Source organism: Mustela nivalis (assembly GCF_964662115.1).
Source record: "Mustela nivalis genome assembly, chromosome: 19".
Lineage (NCBI taxonomy): Eukaryota > Metazoa > Chordata > Mammalia > Carnivora > Mustelidae > Mustela > Mustela nivalis.
The window spans coordinates 3,474,463-3,499,255 of record NC_139038.1 but is presented as its reverse complement, the minus strand read 5'-3'; the positions used below and the strand labels follow the sequence as shown (position 1 = coordinate 3,499,255).

Here is a 24,793-nt window from a genome sequence, read left to right as displayed (position 1 = left end):
CACGCTTGTCCGGCTGTCTTTTTAGAAGTAACGTCTGTCCAGAGATGCCTGGGTGGTTCAGTTGGTGAAGCATCTGCCTTCGGCTTGGGTCATGATCCCCAGGGTCCTGGGATCGAGCCCTGTGTCCTGCTCCCTGCTCAGTGGGGAGCCTGCTTCTTCCTCTCCCTCTGCCCCTCCTGTGGTCTCATGCAACTGCTCTGTCTCTGTCTCTCAGATAAATAAAATCTTTAAAACAAATAAGACCTATTAAAAAATGACATCTGTTCATTCTTTTTATCAGAGCAGTTCACTGTAGAAGACGGAATATTCAGAAAAGCGTAAAGTAAATTAAAAACTCTTCTGTCTCTTGGTGCAAAACGAGGGACCCTAAAATACAGTGGCTTAGAACATCAGTAATCACCGGCATCTCTCATGGCTTCCGTCAGTCGGGAATTCAGAGTCTGGGCCTCAGCCCGAGGTGTGAAGCCTGGTGGTGAACTCCGTCCGCTCACAGGTCCGGTGGGTGACCCTGGCAGCCGGGGAGGGCCCTGACTGACCAAGCAGCCTGTTCTAAAATGTAGATTTTATTATTCAGGGATGGTAAGGCCAAGAGATCAGGAAATGACTGACCTGGATAGGACAGTGTGTCCCTCACAGTTCCGGGGGGTGGAAACAGCCATGAAAACATCAAAAGCAAAGACATCTTAATACACACCGAGTGACTGGCCCCTTGGTCTGAGTTTCCAACAGGGCGGCTGGGTCCCAAGAGAAAGAAAGAGCCAGGTACGAGACATGACCTTTTTTATGACCTAGCTGTGGAAGTCTTCACTTCTGCTATGTTCTCCAGTGGACACAGCTAAAAAGTCCTTCCAGGAAAAAAAAAAAAAAAAAAAAAGTCCTCCCAAGTTCAAGGGGGAGGGAAGGCAGATCTCCCCACCACCTGGTGACGGAGAGTCTGAGTTACAGTGGAAGGAGTGTGTAAGTTGCAGATGTATCCACAGGCTATCTTTGGCTCCTGCCTCAAACTCCATCACCCAGAAATTATCACCGTTCATAATCCTGGTCTATCCCACTGGCCCCTCTTCTTGAATGTGTTTGGCGACAGAGAAGCGATGTTATAACATTTCGTGCTTTGGGGCAAGTCGGTTAGCCTCTCGTGGCTTCCATGTAGACACTGAATTAGATTAAGGCTCTGACACATGTAAAGTTTTTTTTCCGGCGAGATAAACACAACACCAGGCAAAGTGGGTGCAAGGCAAGATTTATTAAAAACACTCTCCGGAGGAAGTTTCAGGGCTCAGGAGAAGGGGAGCCGGGAAAGTTGCACCGGGAGGAGGTGGGCACCCTCGGGCGAGATTCCCCAACTCTGGAAAGCAGAGCCGCGGAAGTCGCGCCCAAGGCAGGGAGGAGGGGGCTTATTAAGGGGTCTTGAGGGGAGCTCCGGGGTCTTTTGGCAAGTTTCACCTTATACGGACATCTCGCCTGCTCGTTGGGGTCCCATTGGTCCACTGGAGCCCAGGGCGGGGGTCTCAGATTCCTGCTTGGGCCTTTGTTCTCCTGTCGGAGCTCAGGTCTTGTGGCGGGAACTTTCGTCATCTTAAGTAGCCCTTTCTGCCAGCCCAACAACACATGTCTCTCCTTGGGTGATAGAAAGATCTCCAGCTGGACCAAGCTCTTTCAGCCCAAATTGAAAAATGACCACGTGTTCCCAATTCTCACTTCCAAAAAGTTACTGCATCGTATTTTCTCAGTCTTAATTATTTGTTCTCGTGCATACATCATCATAAACCAAACGGTACCCTCCGTAAGAAATGGTCCCAGGCGTCAAACCAAGTAAACAAAATAATGAAATATCAGACTTAGCCGAACATATTTGGTTTCAGACGTGTGTTTCTTGAGACCACCTGTGCCCATGTTCGGGATTTGATGTTGTGATCCTGTCACATGGTCGTAGTTGATCCTAATTCCTATGGTTGGAAAGACGACTTTTCAGTATGTTCCCCAGCCCAAGACTGGGACTAGAGTTTCCAGAGCCTACCTCCCCATGCATAGTTTACTAACCACAAAGGTGGGTGATTTCTTAAGTCCCACCGGCACTAAAATTTTTGACAATCAAACAAATGGGGTTCAGGTTTCGTAGAACAGACCAAGCAAGCAAGGGTCAAGTGACCTTGACCTCAGCCATTTTAACGGCGTGGAAAAGCTTTGTTTCAACTGGACACACCTACTCCTGGCTTCATTTCCCGTGTCTGTGCTTGGAATCAGTGTTTTCCAATGAAACGTCTCACCTGAGCTGCAGATCGAAATGCCTATTAGGCACCTACATCAGAATAACCATATCAACTTTAAACTGAGTAATATCGAATATCATTTCTCCATATTCCTGGTACCCCATACGTTCCCAGTGCCAGGAAGTACTACACTGTTGACTGGAAGTTGCTCAACATACAACGGCAAGAAAAGTAACAATCACTGAGTTTTGGCTGACAAGTGTACAGGGAACCACCAAACCCGGATTTGGGTTTCAGTGCCGAGTTCATTGAGAATGGAATCCCAGGATTCAATCCCTTGTTTGGACAGAAAGAAAGGCCAGGATCTAAGACCATGCATGTTCTTGCTGCCACCTGTCCTTCCTCTCCTCTGGTCCTCACCCCCCATCCCCCCCACCCCACCCCTCCCCCGAGACAGGAGCCCTGTCTTTCTGCCTCTAAACAGGTCATCTCTTGGGAACCCTGCATTTGGACCGCCAGCGCCGTTCCTTGACGATATTCCGGTCTCTGTCGCCCTCTGGTGGCCATAGTGGGGCAGCTCAACACTCTGTTTTATTCCCTGGATTTCTGAAGACATTCAATCTTGCAGCTCAAAAACTTATTTTGCTCACCTGCCCATGGGCCTGGGGCAGATGAATAAAACTCAGTTGTTAGCCCTTGATAAGCCTCCAGCTGAAGGGACGAGAAGGAGATGGGTGGCAATCTATCAATTCCTTTGTTTACTCATTTAGCCAGTATTTAATTGAGCACCTGCTAGGCATCCAGTATTGCAGTAACCAAGGCAAATGAGGGGATTGCCTTTACAGAACACGTTTGAGAACAGAACTTCTGCGTGGCTGGAGTGCTGGGTTGGAGGGGTCATAGAGCGGGCAGCAGGCCAGGTAGGCAGGGTTTGATAGAATGCGAACCCGGGAGCACAGGAGAGCAGTGCAGGTCCAAGTCTGGAGGACAGGGAGCCCTTCCCGGAAAAGGCATTAGCTATCTATTCCCACGTCACAAACTGTCCCCAGACCAGTGGGTTAAATCAATAAGAAACTGTTCTCATCTTGCGGTTTCTGAGGGTTGGGCATTTGGGAGCAGCTCTGCTGGGTGGGTCTGGCTCATGGACCCTGGGGAGATGTAGTCAGCCTGACGGTCAGGACGGCATCCGTCTGAGGGCTGCTGAGGCTGGAGGGCCCTTTGGGGATCCCCTTGGAGGTTGACTACCCTATAAACACCAAAGCTGAGGGGCACCTGGGTGGCTCAGTGGGTTAAGCCTCTGCCTTCAGCTCAGGTCATGATCCCAGAGTCCTGGGATCAAGCCCCGCATCGGGCCCTCTGCTCGGCTGGGAGCCTGCTTCCTCCTCTCTCTCCCTGCCTGCCACTCTGTCTACTTGCAATCTTTGTCAAATAATTAAATAAAATCTTAAAAAAAAACAAAACACCAAATCTGAGTCCTAAAGGAAGAGTGGGGATTGGAGGAGGGGCGAAGATGTGTGTGAGGGCTGCACTGGGTCCCTCTAAAATCCACGGGTTGGAGCGCTGACCCCCCAATGCCTCAGAACGCAACTGGATTGGCAGATGGGGCCTTTAAGAGGGGATTAAGGTAAAACGAGGTCATTGGGGTGGGTGTTAATCCACTATGACTGGCGTTCTTAGAAGATTAGTACACAGACACACCCAGAGGGCCGTCCACGTGAGGACTTGGGGAGAGCGGAGCCATCCCCAGGCCAAAGACAGAGGCCTTGGGAGAAGCCAAGACGCCTTGATCTTGGCCTTCTAGCCTCCAGACGGTGAGAGAATGAATGTCTGCAGGTTCAGCTGCCCAGCGTGTGGTGTTCTGCTACAGCAGGTCCGGAAAGCTAATACAGTTGGGAAAGTTGAAAAAGTGTTCCAAGGCCTGAGCCAAGATCTAGACGTGTGAAACAGTGTAGTAATCCCATATAGTTGGCATTACGAGATCCCGAAGAACAGGGGCCACGCAACTCCTGTACAGAACCAGAGAATAGTATTTCCTTTATGTTATTCCAGGCTGTAAACTCTCTGTTGCGTGACAATGGTTACAGACAAGACATAAACAAATGGGTGGGGCTGTGTTCCAATAAAACTTTATTTACAAAAATGACAGCCCACAGGGCACCGTGTGCCAACACCTGTTGAAGAGGAGTGCAGGGGCTGGGTCATGCCAAGAAGTACCTTAGGAGGAGAACACAGAACTAACCCCAGGCTCTCCTTCCAGCCCTGATATTTACCTGTTGAGGGTCAAGGTTGGGGGGGTCGTGGTATGTGGGGAGTCCTGTAAAGGGTCTTCTATAATCCAAGCTCAGTTCTGGGCTCTACCTCTGTCTGGTCTCTTTGAACCTTTGTTTCTTCATCTGAATAGTGGCAGAAAAAATGTCTGCCTCCCACGAGTCAACGTGAGCTCTAGGTGAGATGACACAGTAGGTAGTCCATTAATGACTGTCCCCCTGCCCCTTTCCTCTTGCATATAGGAAGTCACTCTTACAAGACTTTCTACCCCAATAGCGAGCTGTCAGCAAAAATGTTCACTGCCAGGGTCAGAATTCTGCATCTACATTCAAGACCAGGTGAATGCCCCGGGTGTGGACAAAGGGATGAGTCTTTCCCCAAGGTGAAACCCCAGCAGGAGGACTGATGCTGGACTACTAAGGACGTGAGCTTCTGTTGAAACACGTTATCCAAAGAGGGCCGTTGGGCCAGAGCCCCGGAGCTGACCTGGCCCCGTTTTGCATCGTTTTAAGCAGAAGTGCCATTATTTGATTTGTTATTTAACACTCTGGCTGCTGGGTGGAGACAGGTTTTCTGGGAAATGGGACACTTTCAGGGTCTTAGCTGTTCATATATTGGGTCTGTTCCCTTTTTGGTAATCGTTTGCTTTGTCTTTTTCCCTCCTTTTGCTGGGCCTGGGACAAAACAGCCCACCGGTCCCCCAAGGCCTTAGACCAGCCAGGGGCACTAGAGCATAGCACAGCTCCGCCTCTCCTGCGGAGGCCCACCCCTTGACCTGCGTTCAGGGGTTGGCTGCTTTGGTCCTGGCTCTCAGCGGCCAGCCCCGCCCCCCGGGGACCCCGCCCCTATACTCGAGGCCACGCCCACAGCCATTAATTGGCCGGCAGGTGGCGCTGGCGCTCAGCCCAACTCCTCACGAGCCCCGCCCCTCCTTCGAGGCTCCACCCCCTCGAGGTCTAACCCTCGTTCATTAGGTAGGTGGCTGTCAGGGGAAAGCCTCGCTCCGCCCTAGCAGGCCCTGCCCCACCCCACCAGGCCCCGCCCAGCAGTTGGCGGGGGTGGCAGGAGGCCCCGCCCCACAGGCCCCGCCCCTTGCAGGCCCCGCCCCGTCCGTTGGGCGGCCGGCAGGAGGCGCCGCGCCACGCGCGGGGCGTGGGGCGGGGGCGCGGGCTAACGGCGGTGTGGGAGCCGCGCGGGAACGCGGCGGCGGCGGCGGGCTGTGGCGGAGGTAAGCGCGGGTTGCGCGAGGAGCGGCGGCCAGGGCCCCGGGGCGCAGAGTTGGCCGGCGGGGAGGCCGCGGGGCGCGCGCTGGGGCAACGGGGCCCTCACGGGGCATCTCCGGGGCCGTTCCGGCCGGGCTTGTCCGGTTGTCATGGAGACCGGCCACTGTCGGGCCCCCGGCGCGGCCCCGGCGGGGGGACAGGGGTGGGACCCGGAGGGGGGGCGAGCGCGGGCGAGGGCGGCCGGGCCCTGCGGGTTCCAGGGTTCGGCTGCGGCCACGGTCCCCCGAGACCCGGGAGTCTGGCCCTCCGCTGCAGGGCACCCCAGTCTCCCTGGTGGTCCGTTCGAGGAGGTCTGGCAGCGCGGGCGCTGCCGGGGAGCAGGGCATGGGGGTCTGCGCCCTCCTTCCAGGGTCGGCGTGACATACCCCCCGGGCGCACAGCCGGTCCTGGTTTCCCTGCTCACATAGCAGCGCGTTTCCCACTCGTGTGCCAGCTGAAAGCATTGTCTCCCAGCTATTTCTGTACCACCTCCAGCCCCTCGACAAATAGTGCAGCTAAGAAAACAGATGCTGAGCTGGAGCTCGGCCCGCCCCCCCCCCCCCCCCAGGAAGAAACTGGCTTATTTCCCATCAGGGAGCCGGTTGGTTAGGACCAAGGTGGGGGGGAACTGCAGACCCGCCTGCTCAGCACCCCCCACGTACCCTGTTAAGTGGTTAATCTGAATTGCCCAAAAGAATTTGCAAGTGGAGGGTGATTACAGGTGTCTCCAGTTAGTACCTCTTGTGCATTCCAGAGAGGAGCCTTCATCCCATTGGTGGGAAAAGTCACCTCTCCAGAGGGTAGCCTGTCAGAATTACATCTGATTAAATTATTTTTGTGATTGACAGCACTGCTCTGGCTAGAGCTGTCAAGGTAGGATTTATGGAGGGTGGGGACAAAGCCGAGCCTGAGAGTCTACCCTCTTCCTTCCCTGTCCTGGTGGAAATTCTAATGAGTTCCACATTGCGGCGTTGGGCCGGCCATGTGCCTCCACCCAGTTCATCAGCCCGGTTCTGACCTCGCTCGTTGCACTCACTGGTGTGACTTGAGCTTGTTTTCATCAGAAATTGGATTCTTTCTGGAGAACAAGAGAAAAACATCGCCCGAGAGAAGCAACAGCAAGTGTCTTACACCCTTGGGCCTGTGTTTCCCCCAAATGTTTGTGTGGAAGAGGAGTGGGCAGCAAGGGGAAGGGACAGGTCATGCCTCCAAAACCCAGATCGGGTTACCCAGGGCGCACCCTGCTCTGGAGGGTGTGCCTGCGCTCCTGGCCTTGCTAGGGACCATCCGGCGGCACAGGGGGACAAATAGGTTGTCGTCTGCATTCTGCAATCAGGGAGGACGTTGGCGAGGGGACACGTGGCCGCCGTCAGGGGGGGCTGCTCTCTGAAGATGGCCACAGAGGGAGTGACCATGGAGAGAAAAAGGCTTCCTGACCAGATAGACCAAACAGACCAGGGTCTGTGTTTGCCGGGACTTCTTGGGGCTTAAGAAGGCGCTCGTGAAGAGAACAGATCACAGTCTGTCCTACATTTTCTCTGCTCTTGATGTGCTTTTGCGAACTTTGCCTTGGAATCCTGCTGAAGAGAAGGGGGGGTGGGGAAGCTCACTTCTGAGGCCCTGGGTGGGGACCTAGCAGCTGGGTCAGTTTCTATTTCTTGTTTATTAAGGCAGAATTAATACAGAACCTGGCCCCCGTGCCAGGCACAGCAGTCCCTTCTACGCCGCACCTTGGGGGCCTTTCTTGTCTTTTGACGGCATCATATTTAAGTTCAAATTCAGACCCCTTCTCAAGAGGCAGCAGCTTCCAAGCCTGTGGGCCACTTTGGGTTTGGGCGGAGACCCTGGGACCTGTGCTTGAAGGAGCCGGCCAGGTAAGCAGAGAGTCTGGGGAGGGTTCAGGTCCTTTGAGAAGGTGCTGACCCAGAGGCTTCTGAGCCGGGGTGTCCTGAGAGGCACGTTGTGTAACGCTTGTGTAACGCGGAAGGCTCGAGTGGGAATGGGCTGCGGATGTGGCGTACGAACTTAGCATGCAGGCTCTAGCCAAAAGGCCTCAGTTGTATCTGACCGGCCCATGCAGGGGGGTGCGGGGGTGGGGGCCGGGGCCAGCTCTGGCCTCCTTAGGATTTCACAAGGAGATGGGTCTCACATTCTTCAGGAGGAGAGAAACGAAGCCTTTCTAGAGCCATTCATGGAGGCCACAGAGAGCCCCATAGGCTTGTTCTGCTGAGGACACTGACTGCATGTGCTAAAGAGCTTTGGGGGGGGGGGCACAAATGATAGGCTACAGGACAGGAGTGTCCCCCGCCCACCCCCGAGGGGCAGGCGTCAGTGTTTGGAACCTCGTCTTTGGCCTTTGGCGCATGAAGCTGTCAGAAGGTTCTGAAGCATTTGGTATTCTCTGAGGGTGCGGCGGTGGACAGACCCAGGCTGGTCCTAGAGGAGTTGAATGGCAGGTCTGCTTCCACACTTTCGTCCAGATTCTCCATCCCAGACGGAGTGAGGGACTTAGAGAACGTGACGGAAGCCTAGAGGACAGCTAGCAGGAGGCCCAAGCGCAGGTCCTCTGTGGGCTCCCTTGGGGTCAGTGTGGGTCCTTTGGTTGGAAGGGGTTCTCAGTGACTTTCTCCTGCCCTAAGCACACAGCTTCGCTTCCAGAAAGCCTTCTCTGGTGCCTATGGAGCCGGCAGTGGGTCAGGACTGCAGACACTGGCTGAGTGCTGACATTTGTCCCAGAGACAGTGGCCCACTGCTGTACTCACTGGGACCTGGGCCATTGTTTGCAGAGCCTCGAGAGGATAGACTTTTCTGGGTTAGTCTGCCTCCTGTTTCTTCGGCGAGGACATGAGCACAGGAGTTGAATGTAGGGTGGCTGGGTGATGGATGGGTGCGGTTTTTCAGTGTCCCCGACTTGTTGCAAAGCTTCGGTGTTTAGGAAGCCGAGGCTGCCCTCCTGCTCCCACAGCTCCTGGGCAGGGAGAGTCTGGTAAACTCTCTCTTTAGAATCCTAAGCCCTTCGAGCTCTAGGTGCATGGAATTATGATTTTATGACACACCACAGCGTCCCAGAGCTGTCTTCTGATTTGTCCAGTGAGACTGTATCGCTGGACTGTATGGCTGAATACCAGGCTGGATGCGGTGGGTGGGATGCATACATTCCAGTCATGCCTCCGCTGGTTCTGGAAGAGCCCTTTTGTGTCCATTGTGGTCGCGTGGACGTTGTAGAGCAGCTGTCCCAGGGAAGCAGCTCCTTCAAGCCAGGACCAGTCATCGAGGAGCCGCGTTTTGGGGGATCTGTGTTCTGGGTGTCCGATCACTCTGTTAATGTGTCCGTGTCTTTGCCCGTTTTTATAGTTCCGTTGGTGTTTGTGATTAATTTTGCGTATTAGGGGTTATGGTGTAGGAGAGGCTGAGCTTAAGGCAATGAGCATTGCTACCCTCTGTGGGCTGCCTCCCACGGGACAGCGCCAGCCCTGTCGCAATTCTGCTGGACAAGTCCGCTCATCCACGTGCCCACGGCCTGTTTCCTGGCTGCCTGCCACAGGGCGCATGCGCCTGGCTCTCCGCAGACATCAGAACCCCATTGCAGAGCGGGGCTTACCTCTTGGTGAGCTCTTTATGCTTCCCGGTAATGGCTTTCCTTGAAGGGCAACTCAGGTTGTTCAAACCTGCTTTGTCCCCTGTGGTCCCTGCGACTTAGGTGCTCTGGTGGCCAGAGGGAGCGTGCTGCTAGCTGGGTTGGGACGAGAGGCCCTGGATGACCCCTTATGTCCGCTAGACTCACCTGAGCCTCGTTTGCTCTTGCCACTCGATGGCCGATGCTGACCCACCTGACGTTTTTCTCCCAGGACGCAGTGTTTTCCGTGCCATTGGCCAGAGCCACCCGCCCTTGTCCATGACGACGGGCCCGCCATGTTTTATGGGGCCCACTTCATCATGTCTCCCCCCACCAAGAGCAAGCTGAAGCGGCAGAGCCAGCTGCTGTCCAGCATGCTGTCCAGGACGCTGAGCTACAAGTACCGGGACCTGGACACCACCTTCTCCAGCCTGGGTGCCAGCGACGACCCCGCGGAACTCTCCACGCAGCTCTCGGCCCCTGGGGTCCTGAAGGTGTTCGGGGACAGCGTCTGCACGGGAACGCACTACAAGAGCGTCCTGGCCACCTGCATGTCCAGCGCCCAGGAGCTGGTGAAGGAGGCGCTGGAGCGCTACGCCCTGAGCCCCGAGTGCGCCAGCCAGTACGTGCTGTGCGACGTGGTGGGCCAGGCCGGCCGCTCGGGGCAGCAGTGGCAGGCTGAGTGCTTTCGGGTCTTTGGAGATAACGAGAAGCCCCTCTTGATCCAGGAATTATGGAAACCCCGAGAAGGCTTGTCCCGGAGGTTTGAGCTAAGAAAGAAGTCTGACGTGGAGGAGCTGGCAGCCAAGGACGTGGACACCATGACCGCAGGTGAGGAGGGGGAGAAGCCTCAGGGAGAGCGGGGCCGGGCCTGGGGAGAACAGAAAGCCAGAGGCTCGGAGCTCTGTTTGGGGGAAAACTCAGGAATACCAGGCTGAGTTTTCTATCACGGCGTTTAAGGACTTCATAGATTTCCCGCTTTAATTCAAGCTCCTTTGGAGACTGGGGTCCGTCTCTCCTGCAGGACTGGGGGCTGGTGCTTTCGTCTTGCGGTCAGAGCCGGGCGCACCACGTGCTCTGGGGCCCGGCGGGTGGCGCGTGCGTTAGAGAAGTCTGGAATCTCAGGGACGAGCCGGTGGAAGGACAAGGGAGGAAGTCGGGTCTCCAGAGGGGACGGGGTGCATTGGGTGGGCCTGGGTCTGTGGGTGCCTGGGGCTGCTGGAGGCCTATGGGCCGCCGCTCTGTGTCTGCTTCTTGTTCAGTTGGTGGGAAGTTGATTATGTTAATAGGTGAACACCATAAACAATAGTTTTTTTCAAAGGTGAAAGACTCCTAAATGTATTTTAAGTTGTATTTGTTTTTTTCTTAATTTCCTGGAGAAAATGGTGGCTCTGTGTAAAGAAGGGACTTGTTCTGTGTGGCCCTGTGTTGTCGTTTGATTTCACGATGTCCCGGGGCTGAAAGGGGCCCTGAGCCCTCCTGACCTGTTGTGTGTGTCCCCGAGTGTTGCAAATGCTCATTCTCTCTAGCCCTGCTTCTGCTCCGGGGCCTGCTTTGTACTTTCAGTGTGTAGAGATGAGCAGGGGGTGGGGTGGGGGTCGGTGGGTCTCCCAGGGGCTGGGGTCACTCGGGCCTGATGGGAACCTCTGAGTCTCACAGTCCAGAGGGGGCCATGGTTGACATTCAGCAGCAGTCATGAGGCCATGACTTCAGCATCATGGGCGTTAGTGATACAGTAAAGCGCTTAGCACGGTGCGTGGCAGACGTGCAGGGGGTCATAGTTGCGTGTTATTAGTGTTTCCTGTATGTGGCAAGCAGTCTGTTCCGTGTGCTTCTAGGCAGAACTGAGCTGAGGACAGAGCTGGGGTCCTTCTGATGGGGGCGGAATTACCCCTGACGGCTCTGGGAGTTGCTGGCACATGGTGAGAATCACAAGCAGGCCTGGGTGTAGTTTGTATTGTTGTTTTCAAGCCTCCCTGGACCAGCACCCCGAGTTCCCCAGCCCTCTGGCAGGCCCAGGCTTTGGTTTTTTATCTGGTCCTGCCTTGCCTCCCACCAGGCCAGGCAGACATGCTGAGGGCCTGCACTGGTGTTCAGCTCCTGGTCACTGTCTCACCTGGTGTTTTCTCTGCTGAGTGAAGGGCACAGGGGTCACTCTGCCCTGGGTGCCCGGCCAGGGCCTTTGAAAGCTGGCTCTGTGTCGTACAGGTGATGGCTGGTGGGGCCCTGGGGCCAGATGCCATCTGTAGGACATGGGACTCTGTCTCCTTCTTCACCAGCCCCTTGCAGATGGCCTGCCTTTATGTGAGCCGAGGCAAGAGAAGGCCTGATTGCCCACAGCCTATTCAACCTGGTGCTGGTTTTGCAAAACCTTTCAAATAAAGAGTCTATTGACGGGAGCAGTCTCACTGACACACTTCTCCGGGCTGGAAGCAGGTTGTGTTACCTGCCTGAAGCAGGCCTCCTGGACCCCGGGAAGTTGGCCTTTGCTGCTGGCCTTCCCTTGGGGTGTGGTCTGGGCACTCTGGGACCCCTGACCATGCTGTACCCCCCATGCCCGTGATGGGCGAGACGGTGCAGGGAGGCATGTGGAGGCTGTGGGTCGTCTGAGCCGCCCCCCAGGAGCTGCAGCGAATGTTCCGTGTGTGTTGATGATTCTGGGCCAAGTCCGATAATGAGAAGGAATCTCAAGCTTGTTGGTCCGCCTGCTCAGGCAGACTTTGCCCGGTGTCTCCTGCCGAACCCCACCTCCCCCAGCCCCTGCTGTGCCTGCCTGTCCTCTAGAGAGGGGGCGCCTCGCTGGCCTTGTGTGTGGCCGGGAGGCTGCGGGGGCGGGGTGTGGAGGGGATGGGGGGATGTGGGCCCCGACTGAATTCCCCTGCACTGCGGGGCTCCACGCTTCTCTGCTCTCCTCCTTCCCCCAGAAGCAGGCCAGCTTGTCCCTGCTCTTCCTGTGAGCCAGCAGCAGTCTGCCTCGTCTGGGAAGAGTGGTGGGGAAGGGAAGGGACCGTCTGCGTGTGCACATATGCATGTGTGTGTATGTGTGCATCTGTGTGCACCAGTGTGTGCAGTGTGCACGTGACTTCATGCGGCCTGGGGGTCGGGGCTCGCTTAGCCAGTGTCCAGAGCTTGCGTCCTGGTGGCTCTTTGGAGCTAAGCAGCAGCCGGGAGTGGCCCTCTTCCTGCAAACTCAGGGGGGTCCCCTCTGAATCAGGGCGTGAAAGGGTGCGCCGGGCGCTTCCTGGGGCTCCCCTTCACCGTTTGGACCACTACTCTGCACCCATAGTAATGCACTCAGGCACTCTGGGTTCTGTTTTCATAAACACTGTCTTTTCACAGCTGCCAGCTTCCCCCTGATTTCCAGAGTATCAAAATATTGTGCATCCGCTCCGGGAGAGAGGCGGCTGCGTAGGCGGGGCAGCAGGGCCTCTCCCACTCGCATATTCCCAGGAGGCTGGTGTTTCGGACAGGGCTCTGGGTCCTGTCACTGACACGGAGATAGTGATCACTTCTGCACACTTTGGGGAGGGGTGACAGCTGGGCCATGTGGTCTCTATCAGTGGCTTGGGAGGGGGAGAGTGAAGGTTCCTGAAGGGTGTGTTTAGCCTGGATTTCTCAGCCTTGGCCTCACTGACGTTTTCGGTCCATGGTTTGCTGTGAGGGCCGACCTGTACACCGGAGGGTATTTTGTAGTTCCAGGCCTCTGCCCGCTAGGTGCCAGCAACACCCCTTCTTGCTGTGGCAACTGAAAATGTCTTCTGGCATTAGCGGGTGTCCCTGGGGGCAAACATGGTCCTGGACTGGGAAGCACCAGTTTGGACCCAGCGGCCTGAGCTTAGTTTGTTGGCCACAGCAAGTGCTTGACCACTGGGGCCGGTGGTCAATGTTTCCTGTATGTGGAAACGTGGCCATGTGCCTTCATGGTCCTCAGGCCACGCTTGTTCTCTGTGGCTCACGGAGGGACTTGGGTGCCTTGAAAGCCCAGTAACTTAAGGGTGACATGCGGGGCTTGTTTTCCTGCCTGTGGATGCCTGTGTGGCGTGCGTGGCCCTCGGAGGCTCGGCATTGTTCCAGTCCCTGCACATGGGGGCTCCTTCCCTGCTTCGGGTGTCCTCTGTGAAGGAGGCAAGCTTAGAGCAGGTCTAAAGCCTCTGACCCGAGGTGTGCAGACCCCACTGTATGGCCTCTCGGCCTCCGGGCTTGTGACCAACCACCATACAAGGGTCTGTGCAGTGTGGGGCATACAGTAGGGGCTCGTTAAGTGCCTGTTGAAGGACTGCTGCCCGCAAGGGGAGCAAGCTCCTCCCTGAGTCCCACTTCCCACTTGTGTCTAAGACTCCAGAGTTAGAGTCCATTTTCTTTGCTGGGGGTTGGGGACGGGGAGGAGAGAGGGTGGTGTGCCGATTGGGCGGCGGTCCCTGGTCCAAGCTGTCGTTTGAGTGACTGTGCCCCTTGGGCACCTGACGGTACAAGCTGCCCACCTCCCCTCTCCTTCAGGCCCAGTGTGAGTGGCTGGTGGTGGCAGATACATGACTCTGAGCACCTGACTTTGGTGTGTGGTTCCTTAAACCTTTCCATCCACAGATGGGCAGACGGAGCCTGGACCCCCACACCCCCCTGCCAGGTGCAGAAATGTTGGGGCTGCCCTCCGCTGTCCCCACTCACGGATTGTGCACCATGAGTTCCATCCTCACACATCCCCCAACCTCCCTGTGCTTTTGACATTTTCCTTCTGCAATGAATCTGCTCTTTAAGAACTTCTCTCAGGATAAAAGAGGCAATCTGGGGTTTCGTCTTCTTTTATTTGGGGGGTGACTGCCTTGTGAGTCTTGAGTGAGACTCCTTTAAGCATAGTCACAGGGATAGAATCATTGTGGGCAGAGTTTATTTTACGTGGTTTGATGAAAAGCAAGACAACTGCTAACTCTTCTTATCAGTCTAAAGTCATTGAGCTTAAAAGACATTTTTGAGAATTTTTAATTCAAAGAGAACATAAAGCCGAATGGTTACTTGTTTATACCTGTCTCATCTTTAATTCCTTGTGTAGATTTTTAAAAAGTCCAGAACCTTCAGTTTCACAAAGAAGTGCAGTGTTGGGGGGCACCTGGGTGGCTCAGTGGGTTAAAGCCTCTGCCTTCGGCTCGGGTCGTGATCCCAGGGTCCTGGAATCGAGCCCCACATCGGGCTCTCTGCTCAGCGGGGAGCCTGCTTCCTCCTCTCTCTCTCTCTGCCTGCCTCTCTGCCTACTTGTGATCTCTGTCTGTCAAATAAATAAATAAAATTAAAAAAAAAAAAAAAAGAAGTGCAGTGTTGGAGGTGGCCTAACAGTCCTGTTCCCCTGAGCTGGGTCGCACCCACTGGGGGCCCGGCCAGCAGCACCCTCGCCTCCCCGGGGACTTCTGGCCACATTATACAGGGAGCCTCCAAAGCTTACCTCCAAACCCACAGTGGGAGGTCAGAACTGGTGTAAAATGTTGACAAGCTGTAAACTAGAGGGATTGGCGAAGTGGCCAGTGTAGACACTGCAGGGCAGGAATTTAGGCAGTGAAAAGGAGAGTGTGTGTGCAGGTGTGCGGGCTCCCCCGGAGTGCTGGGGCCAGAGGGGTTAGGTGTCGGGGTCGGGGGACGAGCAGGAACACCAGACATCTGGCAGCCCTCAGATCCCCGGTTCCTCATCTTTCTTCATGTTCGGCCCCCAACTGGGATGCTCACATGGCGAGAGGGGGTGATAATTGCTTGTCACTAGTAACTAGTGATTCTATAAATAACACTTAACTCATTTTCTAAAACCTCTTTACAGTTTTACCGAAACTGATTTTAAAATTCTGGAAGAAGTATGTTAAAAACAAACAAACAAACCCATTAGCCAGCATTTGTGCCTAGTATAACAAATCCACTGGTTCTTGATCCCTTCTGGGTTGTACCAAATTGGACCAAAGCACATCAACCTCTTTAAAGTTGTCTTGAAACGGGTAGACATAAAACCAAAATTTTGAATCTCGTTAAATGAAAAGAGAAACCTCATTTAGTCCAGCCAACCACGTGAAGCATATCCAAGAAATATTAACATACTAACAACTGTGTTTTATTAACATTTAAAGCAGGTTGATATCTGTTGGTTCCCAAAAGGGTCTTATAATTTTGGGGAAAGCTTGCCGGGGATATATTTAAATCATATAGCACAGTGTCTCTCACTGGTTTTAGATAATAATAAACAGAGAATGCTAGTCAACTCCTTTTTTTTCCTTCTGATGGTTGTAGTGGCAAAAATGTCGCCAGAGATCTTGAACACATGTTCGGATGCGTATGGAGTGAAAGCGTAAGCGAATCCTAAGTTCACCTTTGCTGTGCTGTCCTTGCACAGACTGAGTCCATCTTTGTGAAAGGAGCCTGGTTCTCAGATGCCCAAGATCGGTTTGAACAAGATGAGCATGGGGGAGATTGGCCTCCTCAGCTCTGAGACGTGTTTTAAAACCACGGTAATTCAGACATGTGGTTTAGGGGCAAGAATTTCCCAGCAGATGGAGGGCACAGGATAGAGAAGGCAGAGGCAGACCTATGTTGACTGACCCAATGGGAATTTGGTGCAATGTAGATTGCCTCCTAGGTAGTGGGGAAAGGATTTTGTAATTGGTGTTTGGATAATTGGCCTCAGCTAAGAGAAGGAAAGACTTCACAGAAGGCTTAAAAGGCACAAACTGCAAGGGGAAAAGGTAGATGGATTTGACTATATCAAAGTTCAAACTTTTTTTTTTAAAGATTTTATTTATTTATTTGACAGAGATCACAAGTAGGCAGAGAGGCAGGCAGAGAAAGGGGGGAAGCAGGTTCTCTGTGGAGCAGAGAGCCCGATGTGGTGTTCGATCCCAGGACCCTGAGACCATGACCTGAGTTGAAGGCAGAGGCTTAACCCACTGAGCCACCCAGGTGCCCTATCAAAGTTTAATTTTAAGGACACTGCATGATAAGATTAATATCTCCCTGTGGTGCTGTAAATTTCAGTTTGTTGCTTTTGACGGAAGCATAGTTTTCCATCATTTCCATGTATTTACATACACCACATTATCCGTTCCCCAAATCACGGGCACTCAGGTTAAATCCAGCTTCATCCTACAATGAACAATGGTACATCCACCCTCTTAAGGGTCCTTCCAGAGTTCTCTGATGGTATTCTCCAGAAACAGAACTTCTGGCTTGTAGACACATCCACTTGGTTTCTTAGTAAGCACTGCTGGACCCCAGCTTCTTCCAGAGAGGCTGCTGTGACAGTGGTGTACTTCCTTGTGTGGCCCTTCCCCATCCTCAGGCACTGAGTATGAGCCCCTGACCCACGGACACCTCCCTCATCAAAAAGGTGCTGTAGTGTCGTGGCCTGCTGGAGTCATGAGGCCACAGGAACTCCCTGTAGCCAACGGGGATGAGTAGCTACGAACCGAGCCCCGAAATGAATTGGGTTGCAACGTGTAGATCGGAAACTGACCTCTACCTAATCAAAATCCAAGAAACGAGTCTTCTGGATGTTGATTACCAGTGACTCAAAGGAGAAAGAATTTTATTTTTCGTGCTCATTCATTCATTTGTCAGCGAATATTTGCTGAGCGCTACTCCATTGGTGCCTGACCGGGTGTATATATAGATAGCCGGGAAAAAACAAATAGATCATGTTCTCAAGGAGCGGAGAGTCTAGTGGGAAGCAAAGGCAAAGAAACAATCACATGGAAAACGTAATTACCAACTGTGGTCACTGCTGTGGAGTGTGAAGGTTAGGAAAATTCTCTCTGAGGAGGTAAATTTTAAGCCAGTCTCAAGAATGATGACAACATGTTAACCAGGTGAAGAGTAGTGGACACCTGTGGAGCCAGAAGAGCTTTCTGGGCGGAGGGAAGAGCATTGTGTGCAGACTCAGGGATGCGAGACAGTGAAGCAAAGGCAAGGCACTGCCTTCAGTGCCTTCAGCACTGGAAGAAGGCCGTGTGGCTGGAGCATGGGGGGAAGCTGTGGGCACTGAGGCTGGAGAGATGGTCAGGGGAAGACGAACCTGGGTTGTTGGGTATCTTAGATTTTAGACTAAGTATAATGGGAGGCCACTGAAGGGGTTAAAACACCACTCTGGCTCCTCGTAGAAAATACTTGAAAAAGTCCGTAATAGGCAGTTAATTAAGTTATTATAGGAGTCTAGATGAGAGTTGATGGTGACCTCAAGTAGAGTTGTGAGAGAACAGGCAGAGAGAAGTGTATGAACCCCAAATACATTCTGGCGGCAGAATCAACAATATTTGTAAATGAACTCGATGGTGAGTTTGAGAAAGAGGGAGGTGTTGAGAACGACTCCCCAGTTGCTGGCGTGCGCATTTGTGGAGATGCCATTTACTAAAATGGTGACTGAGAGAGAAACAAATTATGGAGGGAGGAGTAAGAGCTCTCTTCAGACTAGGTTAAGTTTCAGATGTTCAATGGAGATGGTAGACAGGAAGTCAGAATACAGATCTGGAGCTCAGAGGCAGTCTGTCATGCAGCATCTGGATGACTCAGTTGGTTAGGTGTCTGTCTTTTGGTTTTGGCTCAGGTCATGATCTCAGGGTTGTGGGATTGAGCCCTGTGTGGGGCTCTCTGTGTGCTCAGGTGGAGTCTGTTTGGGATTCTCTCCCTTTCCCTCTGCTCCTCTCCCCTGTCCTCTCTCGTGCGTGCACGTGCTTTCTCTCATATACATACATACATATGTATGTATGTGTGTGTATATATAATCTTTAAAAAGGGTCTGTTACAGAGGCTTAAATTAAGCTGTAAATAGGTGATATTTAAAGCTGTGAAAATAGGGGCACCTGGGTGGCTCAGTGGGTTAAAGCCTCTGCCTTCAGCTCAGGTCATGATCCTGGGGTCCTGGGATCAAGCCCCACATCTGGCTCTCTGCTAAGCAGGGAGCCTGCTTCCCCCTATCTCTCTGCCTGCTGCTCTGCCTACTTGTAATCTCTCTCTCTGTCAAATAAATAAATAAAATCTTAAAAAAAATAAAGTTGTGAAAATACAGATCAAGGTAGTGAATGTACGTACATACAATAAGGAGAAATGAGAGCTTAGTATCGAAATGAGAGAAACACCAACTTTAGAGGCTAGGAAAAGGAGGGGCAATCAGCAAATTAGCCTGAGGGGAGGCTCAGAGTATACATGGCAGCACAAAGAGCGTGGTGCCATGGAGGCCAAGGAGAGGCTACTATAGGTCAAAAAAGATGCAGACGGTGTTTAACAGCTGCCCAAGAAAGAGACCTAGAGGGGCGCCTGGGTGGCTCAGTGGGTTAAAGCCTCTGCCTTTGGCTCAGGTCATGATCTCAGGGTCCTGGGATCGAGCCCCGCATTGGGCTCTCTGCTCAGCAGGGAGCCTGCTTCCTCCTCTCTCACTGCCTGCCTCTCTGCCTACTTGTGATCTCTGTCTGTCAAATAAAATAAATAAAATCTTAAAAAAGAAAAGAGAGACTTCAGGACCTAAAGAGGCAGGGAGTGGGAACTGAAACCCCTGGATATGGTTGCAACTCTTGAAGGGCGACACACTGAGTGTAGAAGATGGGAGAGGAAGAATCTGATAGCTGGTAAAAGGAGGTGACAGAGTTCTCCTTCTGGATCTGGGCTCTGGGTGGGGAAAACTCTTCCCTAGAATAAAAAACCACTCTTCCTTTAACGTATTTTTGGGATTCAGAATCACACTACTCAGGTGATCTGGCTAGTCCTTGGAAAAGGAATTCAATTACAGCATACAATTTGATAGCATACAAGGACATCTGATAGGGACGAAACGATTCCTCTTTGGAAGGACATCCACACAGGCATCCCCAGACTCACCAGAGATGAGATCACGATCCAAAAATTATAAGACCCCTGAAGCAATGCCTGTCTGAGTCCATAGAAAATAAGCTAGACTCAGATTCTTGAGAGTATTAAGAATTAATACTTAAGAGTATTAAGAATTGGGACCATTAGTAATAGTTATAACTAGTTATAGAATAATAAGTAAGTTTGAAATGTTTACTGAATAAAAGGTAGAAAGGAAACAGGAAGTAATAGAATGTCTTCCAAAGAGGGAAGATGTGGAAAATAACAAGATAATGCTTCCAGTAATTAAAAATGTAAGTACTTAAATAGATGCTTCTGTGATGGCTTAAACAGCAGACTAACTACAGCTGAGACTAACTACAACAACTGGAGAATTGATCACCACCCAGGAGGAAACAGGAGGTAAGAGACATGGAGAACCCAATGAGAAAGTTTATCCTTGTCCACATGAAGAGAATCAAGAGAAGAGAACAGTGTGAGGAGCATATTCTAAGGACATGCCTGAGTTTCTTCCTGAGGTCATGGAATAAAAAGCATGAATCTTATGATTCAGAAATCACGTGTGCCCCTTGACACCTAGTGGTGGTCACACCGCAGGAGACTGAGGGCACAGAGGATTTTTGCAGCTGCCAGAGGAAAGGACAGGGGAGCAGGTCAGCCAGACTGGGCACTTCTCAACAGAGACCGTAGAAACCAGAGGCGGCAGCTGGGAAGAACAGAACTGTCAGCCCGGAGTTGCAGACCCAGCTACACCACCGGCCAGGCACCTGGCCGCGGAGGACGCAATGCAGGTGCTTTGCACCGCAGACCCTCACTTTGAGGGGCTTCTGAAGGATGCACCTGAGGGCAGAGGCCACCCGAAGCTGACCCTGGAGAGGAAGACGATCTGAGGTGTATGGGAAAATGGTGATCAAGGGACTGGACGGTAGGTGTGTGTAACCAGTACGGATGAAGCCGAGAGCGAGGCGTACCCCGACCACCTACACCTGTCGGGAGTTTTGTGGCGGAACCTCGGAAACTACAACTCCCGTGAGGCTCCGCGCGGCACGCAGGCGCCGTGGCATACGTGTTGTGCGTGGCCGTTCTAGAACGCCTCTCTGAGGGCCCGGGCGCCATGTTGGGGCCGAGGGGACTACCGGGAGGCGCTTGAAGCGGCGGGAGTGGTGAGGGAGCGGGTTGGACCTGGGTTGGTAGGAGCCCCGCCCCTCCCGCCTCAGCGGATCATGACCCGGGCAGCAGCCGTGGAGGTCGCGGTCGCGGTGGCGGGGGACTTGGCGTGGCAGGGCCCGCACTAGAGATGATGCCGTTTCCGGTGACAACCCCCGGATCACAACAGACACCGCCGCCGCCCAAGCGCTATGGCATCTCCTCCCCCATCAGCTTAGCAGCCCCCAAGGAGACTGACTGCGTACTTACCCAGAAGTTAATTGAAACCCTGAAGCCCTTTGGGGTTTTTGAAGAGGAAGAGGAACTGCAGCGCAGGATTTTAATTTTGGAAAAATTAAATAATCTGGTAAAGGAATGGATAAGAGAAATCAGTGAAAGCAAGAGCCTTCCACAAGCTGTAATTGAAAATGTCGGAGGGAAAATCTTTACGTTTGGCTCTTACAGATTAGGAGTACACACGAAAGGCGCTGACATTGATGCGCTGTGCGTTGCGCCGAGACATGTTGATCGAAGTGACTTTTTCACCTCATTCTATGACAAATTGAAACTACACGAAGAAGTAAAAGATTTAAGGGCTGTTGAGGAGGCCTTTGTACCAGTTATTAAACTGTGTTTTGATGGTATAGAGATTGATATTTTGTTTGCGAGGTTGGCGCTGCAGACTATTCCAGAAGATTTGGACCTAAGAGATGACAGTCTGCTTAAAAACTTAGATATTAGATGCATAAGAAGCCTTAACGGTTGCCGGGTGACAGATGAAATTTTACATCTAGTTCCAAACATTGACAACTTCAGGTTAACTCTCAGAGCCATCAAACTGTGGGCCAAATGCCACAATATCTATTCCAATATATTAGGATTCCTGGGAGGTGTTTCTTGGGCCATGCTAGTAGCAAGAACTTGCCAGCTCTACCCAAATGCAATAGCATCAACTCTTGTTCGTAAGTTTTTCTTGGTATTTTCTGAATGGGAATGGCCAAATCCAGTGCTACTGAAAGAGCCTGAAGAGCGGAATCTTAATTTGCCTGTATGGGACCCAAGAGTAAATCCCAGTGATAGGTACCATCTTATGCCCATAATCACACCAGCGTACCCACAGCAGAACTCCACATACAATGTGTCTGTTTCAACAAGGATGGTCATGATTGAGGAGTTTAAACAAGGGCTTGCTATCACACATGAAATTTTGCTGAGTAAGGCAGAGTGGTCTAAGCTTTTTGAAGCTCGAAGCTTCTTTCAAAAGTATAAGCATTATATTGTACTCCTAGCAAGTGCACCAACAGAAAAACAACATCTAGAATGGGTGGGCTTGGTGGAGTCAAAAATCCGAATCCTGGTTGGAAGCTTGGAGAAGAATGAATTTATTACTCTGGCGCATGTGAATCCTCAGTCGTTTCCGGCACCTAAAGAAAATCCTGACAAGGAACAATTTCGTACAATGTGGGTGATTGGGTTAGTGTTAAAAAGGCCAGAAAACTCCGAGGTTCTCAGTATTGATCTCACCTATGATATCCAGTCTTTCACAGATACCGTTTATAGGCAAGCAATAAATAGCAAGATGTTTGAGATGGATATGAAAATTGCTGCAATGCATTTAAGAAGAAAGGAACTTCATCAACTGCTGCCTAATCATGTGCTTCAGAAACGGAAAACCCATTCATCGGAAGGTGTCACTTTAACAGCTTTGAGTGACGGCAGCCTTGGCTTGTCTACAGACAGTGAAGACAGCATGTCTGTGCCTTTACCTGCTGGCACTATGAAGACCGGCCCAGTGACTGGCAGCTCTCAGGGCAGAAACAGTCCTGCTCCTGCTGTAATGGCAGCATCTGTGACCGCCGTACAAGTTACTGAAGTTTCCTTGCAACAAGGGACTCCAAGCGAAAGCTTAGGAGGTGCGTCAAGCGAAAGCATTCCTCAGACTGCCTCACAGCCAGCCCTCCCTCCACTACCAAAGGCCACAGTTGCCAGAGTTGTTTCTTCAACACGTCTGGTAAACCATCCACCCAGGCCTTCAGGGAGCACTGCGACAAACATAGCTAATCCTATCGTGGGCGTCTAGTCGGCATTCTCACCTCATAAAGGACCAAGGAAACTAAAAGAAGAGGAACAGACTCATAAAGAGACAAGTACAACTCCATTAGAAACTACTCCGACAGTGGCTGGCCTTGTGGCAAACATCCAGTACAGAACTTTCTAATATCCTGGCTCTCCCTGCAGATCCTATTACCAAGAATTCGGGAAGACAGATTGAACTGATACAAACAACCTCAAAGGTCCATAAATTATATCTGCCAACCCAACCTGTGGTCTTCAAATGCTAAAGGAGGAGAACGAAGGGTACCAAACTAAATTTGACTCAAGCTAGATTTAGCCTTACTTGGTAACTTCCCTTACTTGGCTAATTTGATCAGAGGTCCAGGTTAGTATATGATGCTAGAAGTACTACTACAAATGCGTCAGCAGCGGTTATAGTAACTTTTAAAGGAAGACTGCCCATAAAGAGAAAAGAGAAAAAGCCCTCCAGCTATATTTGTACCCATGCCTGACATCCGGACTGGATTTATGTTTGATGCATTGTTGGGGAAAATTTGCAATACAAACTGGTATTGAAATTCCTTACACTGATGATGCACTTTATGTATATTTTTATTAGAAAGTAGAACTAATTTTAAGTTTTTCAGCTTGATGAATTTTAGTTTTTTTCTTAAAGATTTTTCTTCTTTATTAACTGTCAAACCGGATGCCCTTGTGCAGTGTGTACTAAACTCCAGAAAAAGCACAAACATCCATTTAGCTTGGTCCCCATGACGTAGCTTTAACCCTTTAAAATGAAATGTCAGCTCATTGGGTATATATCTGACACTGAAACAGTGATCAGTAAGTCTTTGGTTTTGCCGGGATGCCATCAAGAAATAATATGTTGGTTTTATCTGTGGAATTGTTTTAGAGTGCATACAATCAGCAGTCACACAGCAAATACTGTCTCATAGCTAACAGAGCTCCATATTCTTGTGTCCTTAAGCATTTGTCCTAAAAAACAACCTTTTACTTCCCCTTCCTTCTCTTTGCTTGTATGTACGAGGTATGCTTGTATGTAAGAGTCCTAAAAAAAAAACAAACAAACCCAGAATGCTAATGTATTCTTAACCACAATGTGAAACCCACAATCCTGTGGTCACATGGTACAAAACACTGGATTTTGATTCCATGGCTAATATTTCATGAAAGCTTTACTGAAAGTAATGAATTGGGAAACAGTTACCAGTCTCGGATGGCTATTTGACCTACAGAGGAGAAACTTTGTGTGCACCCACAGAGTATCTGCTTACAGTAAAGCTAATTTCCAGTTTAAACCTGTAGCAAAAAGTTATCTTCTCCAAAATATTTAAGCCAATTTTTATTTTTCAAGGAATAACTAAAATTTATCGGTGAATTTTATATGTGGAAACATACAAAATAGTTCCTAGCAAGCACTTGATATCTAGTAGCTTCCGGTTTTTGTTTTATTCTACAAGAGATTAGGAATGCCTTCCTTTAAAAGAAAAAAAAAAAAAAAAAAGACTACTCATAACTAAGTGGCAGGACGTCCATGTTTAGGACACGTGAATGGCCGCAGATGTAGATGAATTGAAGTTTTGTCTTAATTTGGACACAGTGAGCCCGACAGTTTTCCGGTTAGCCTGGTCCTGATTCCTGCCTTTCTACCACATGTGCATTTTTCATGTGAAACCGTAATTTATTTCTTAAGCCCTTTCCCTATCCTTCTAGATTAACTTTCCAAAGTTGGAATATAGTCTTCTTCCTTTTAGGCTCTGCAGTAATTGAGGCTTTGTTTTCACCCCTACTTTGTGATGTCAAGTTCACAGTGTTCCTGTTGCCCACATCTTTGCCCCGTGCAGTCACCTTGCCCTTCCGCCACAGTAAGTCAGGTGAAGTGTGCGCGAGACCTGTGGGGTCTGGCTGGAATTGCCAGGCACAAATGTAGTCTTGTCATTTTGTTTACACGTTGGCGGGAAAATTAGTTTATTAAGTGTTTTATGTAATTCTACTTGTTTAACTACATTGGAAACTTGGAGCTTTCTAGTTTTCATTAACTGAATATCAGACAAGTTTTTTTCACATGATGTACATAGTGTCTCATGACTGGAGTTGGCTTTGTTTGTAAAACCTGTACCCCTTGTATTTTTCAAGCGCTGTTTTGCAAACAGATGATGTATTTCTCCATTGAAAACCACAATAAAAATAAAAAAGCAAGCAAAGGGGTTTAAATCTGACAGAAAGAGTTCAGATGCCTGGCATGCCTGGGGGGCTCAGTTGGTTAAGTGTCTGCTTTAGTTAGGCTCAGGTCATGTTGATCTTGGAGTCCCTGGATCGAGCCCCCATGTCAGGCTCTCTGCTCAACAGGGAGTCAGCTTCTCCCTCTCCCTCTGCTCCATTTCTCTCTC

At 51.2% G+C, this 24,793-nt stretch overlaps 2 protein-coding genes across 5 annotated transcripts in view; both read left to right on the top strand.

Moving 5' to 3' along the window:
- The first annotated feature begins 5,599 nt into the window (after positions 1 to 5,599).
- Positions 5,600 to 24,793, top strand: part of RADIL (Rap associating with DIL domain) — a 65,670-nt gene continuing 46,476 nt past the window's right edge. For 3 of the 4 annotated variants that reach the window (XM_082714194.1, XM_082714195.1, XM_082714193.1), the window contains exons 1-2: positions 5,602 to 5,706; positions 9,589 to 10,187. In XM_082714194.1, coding sequence (XP_082570320.1) covers positions 9,653 to 10,187 — 535 coding nt within the window. In that variant the 5' untranslated portion in view covers positions 5,602 to 5,706; positions 9,589 to 9,652. Of the gene's footprint in view, positions 5,707 to 9,588; positions 10,188 to 24,793 lie in introns of all 4 variants that reach the window. The other variant, XM_082714196.1, reaches the window with a different exon arrangement.
- Positions 20,278 to 24,622, top strand: PAPOLB (poly(A) polymerase beta). The gene has a single exon (XM_082714199.1). It carries the CDS (start codon positions 20,479 to 20,481, stop codon positions 22,405 to 22,407), a length of 1,929 nt encoding a protein of 642 aa, XP_082570325.1. The 5' UTR covers positions 20,278 to 20,478; the 3' UTR covers positions 22,408 to 24,622.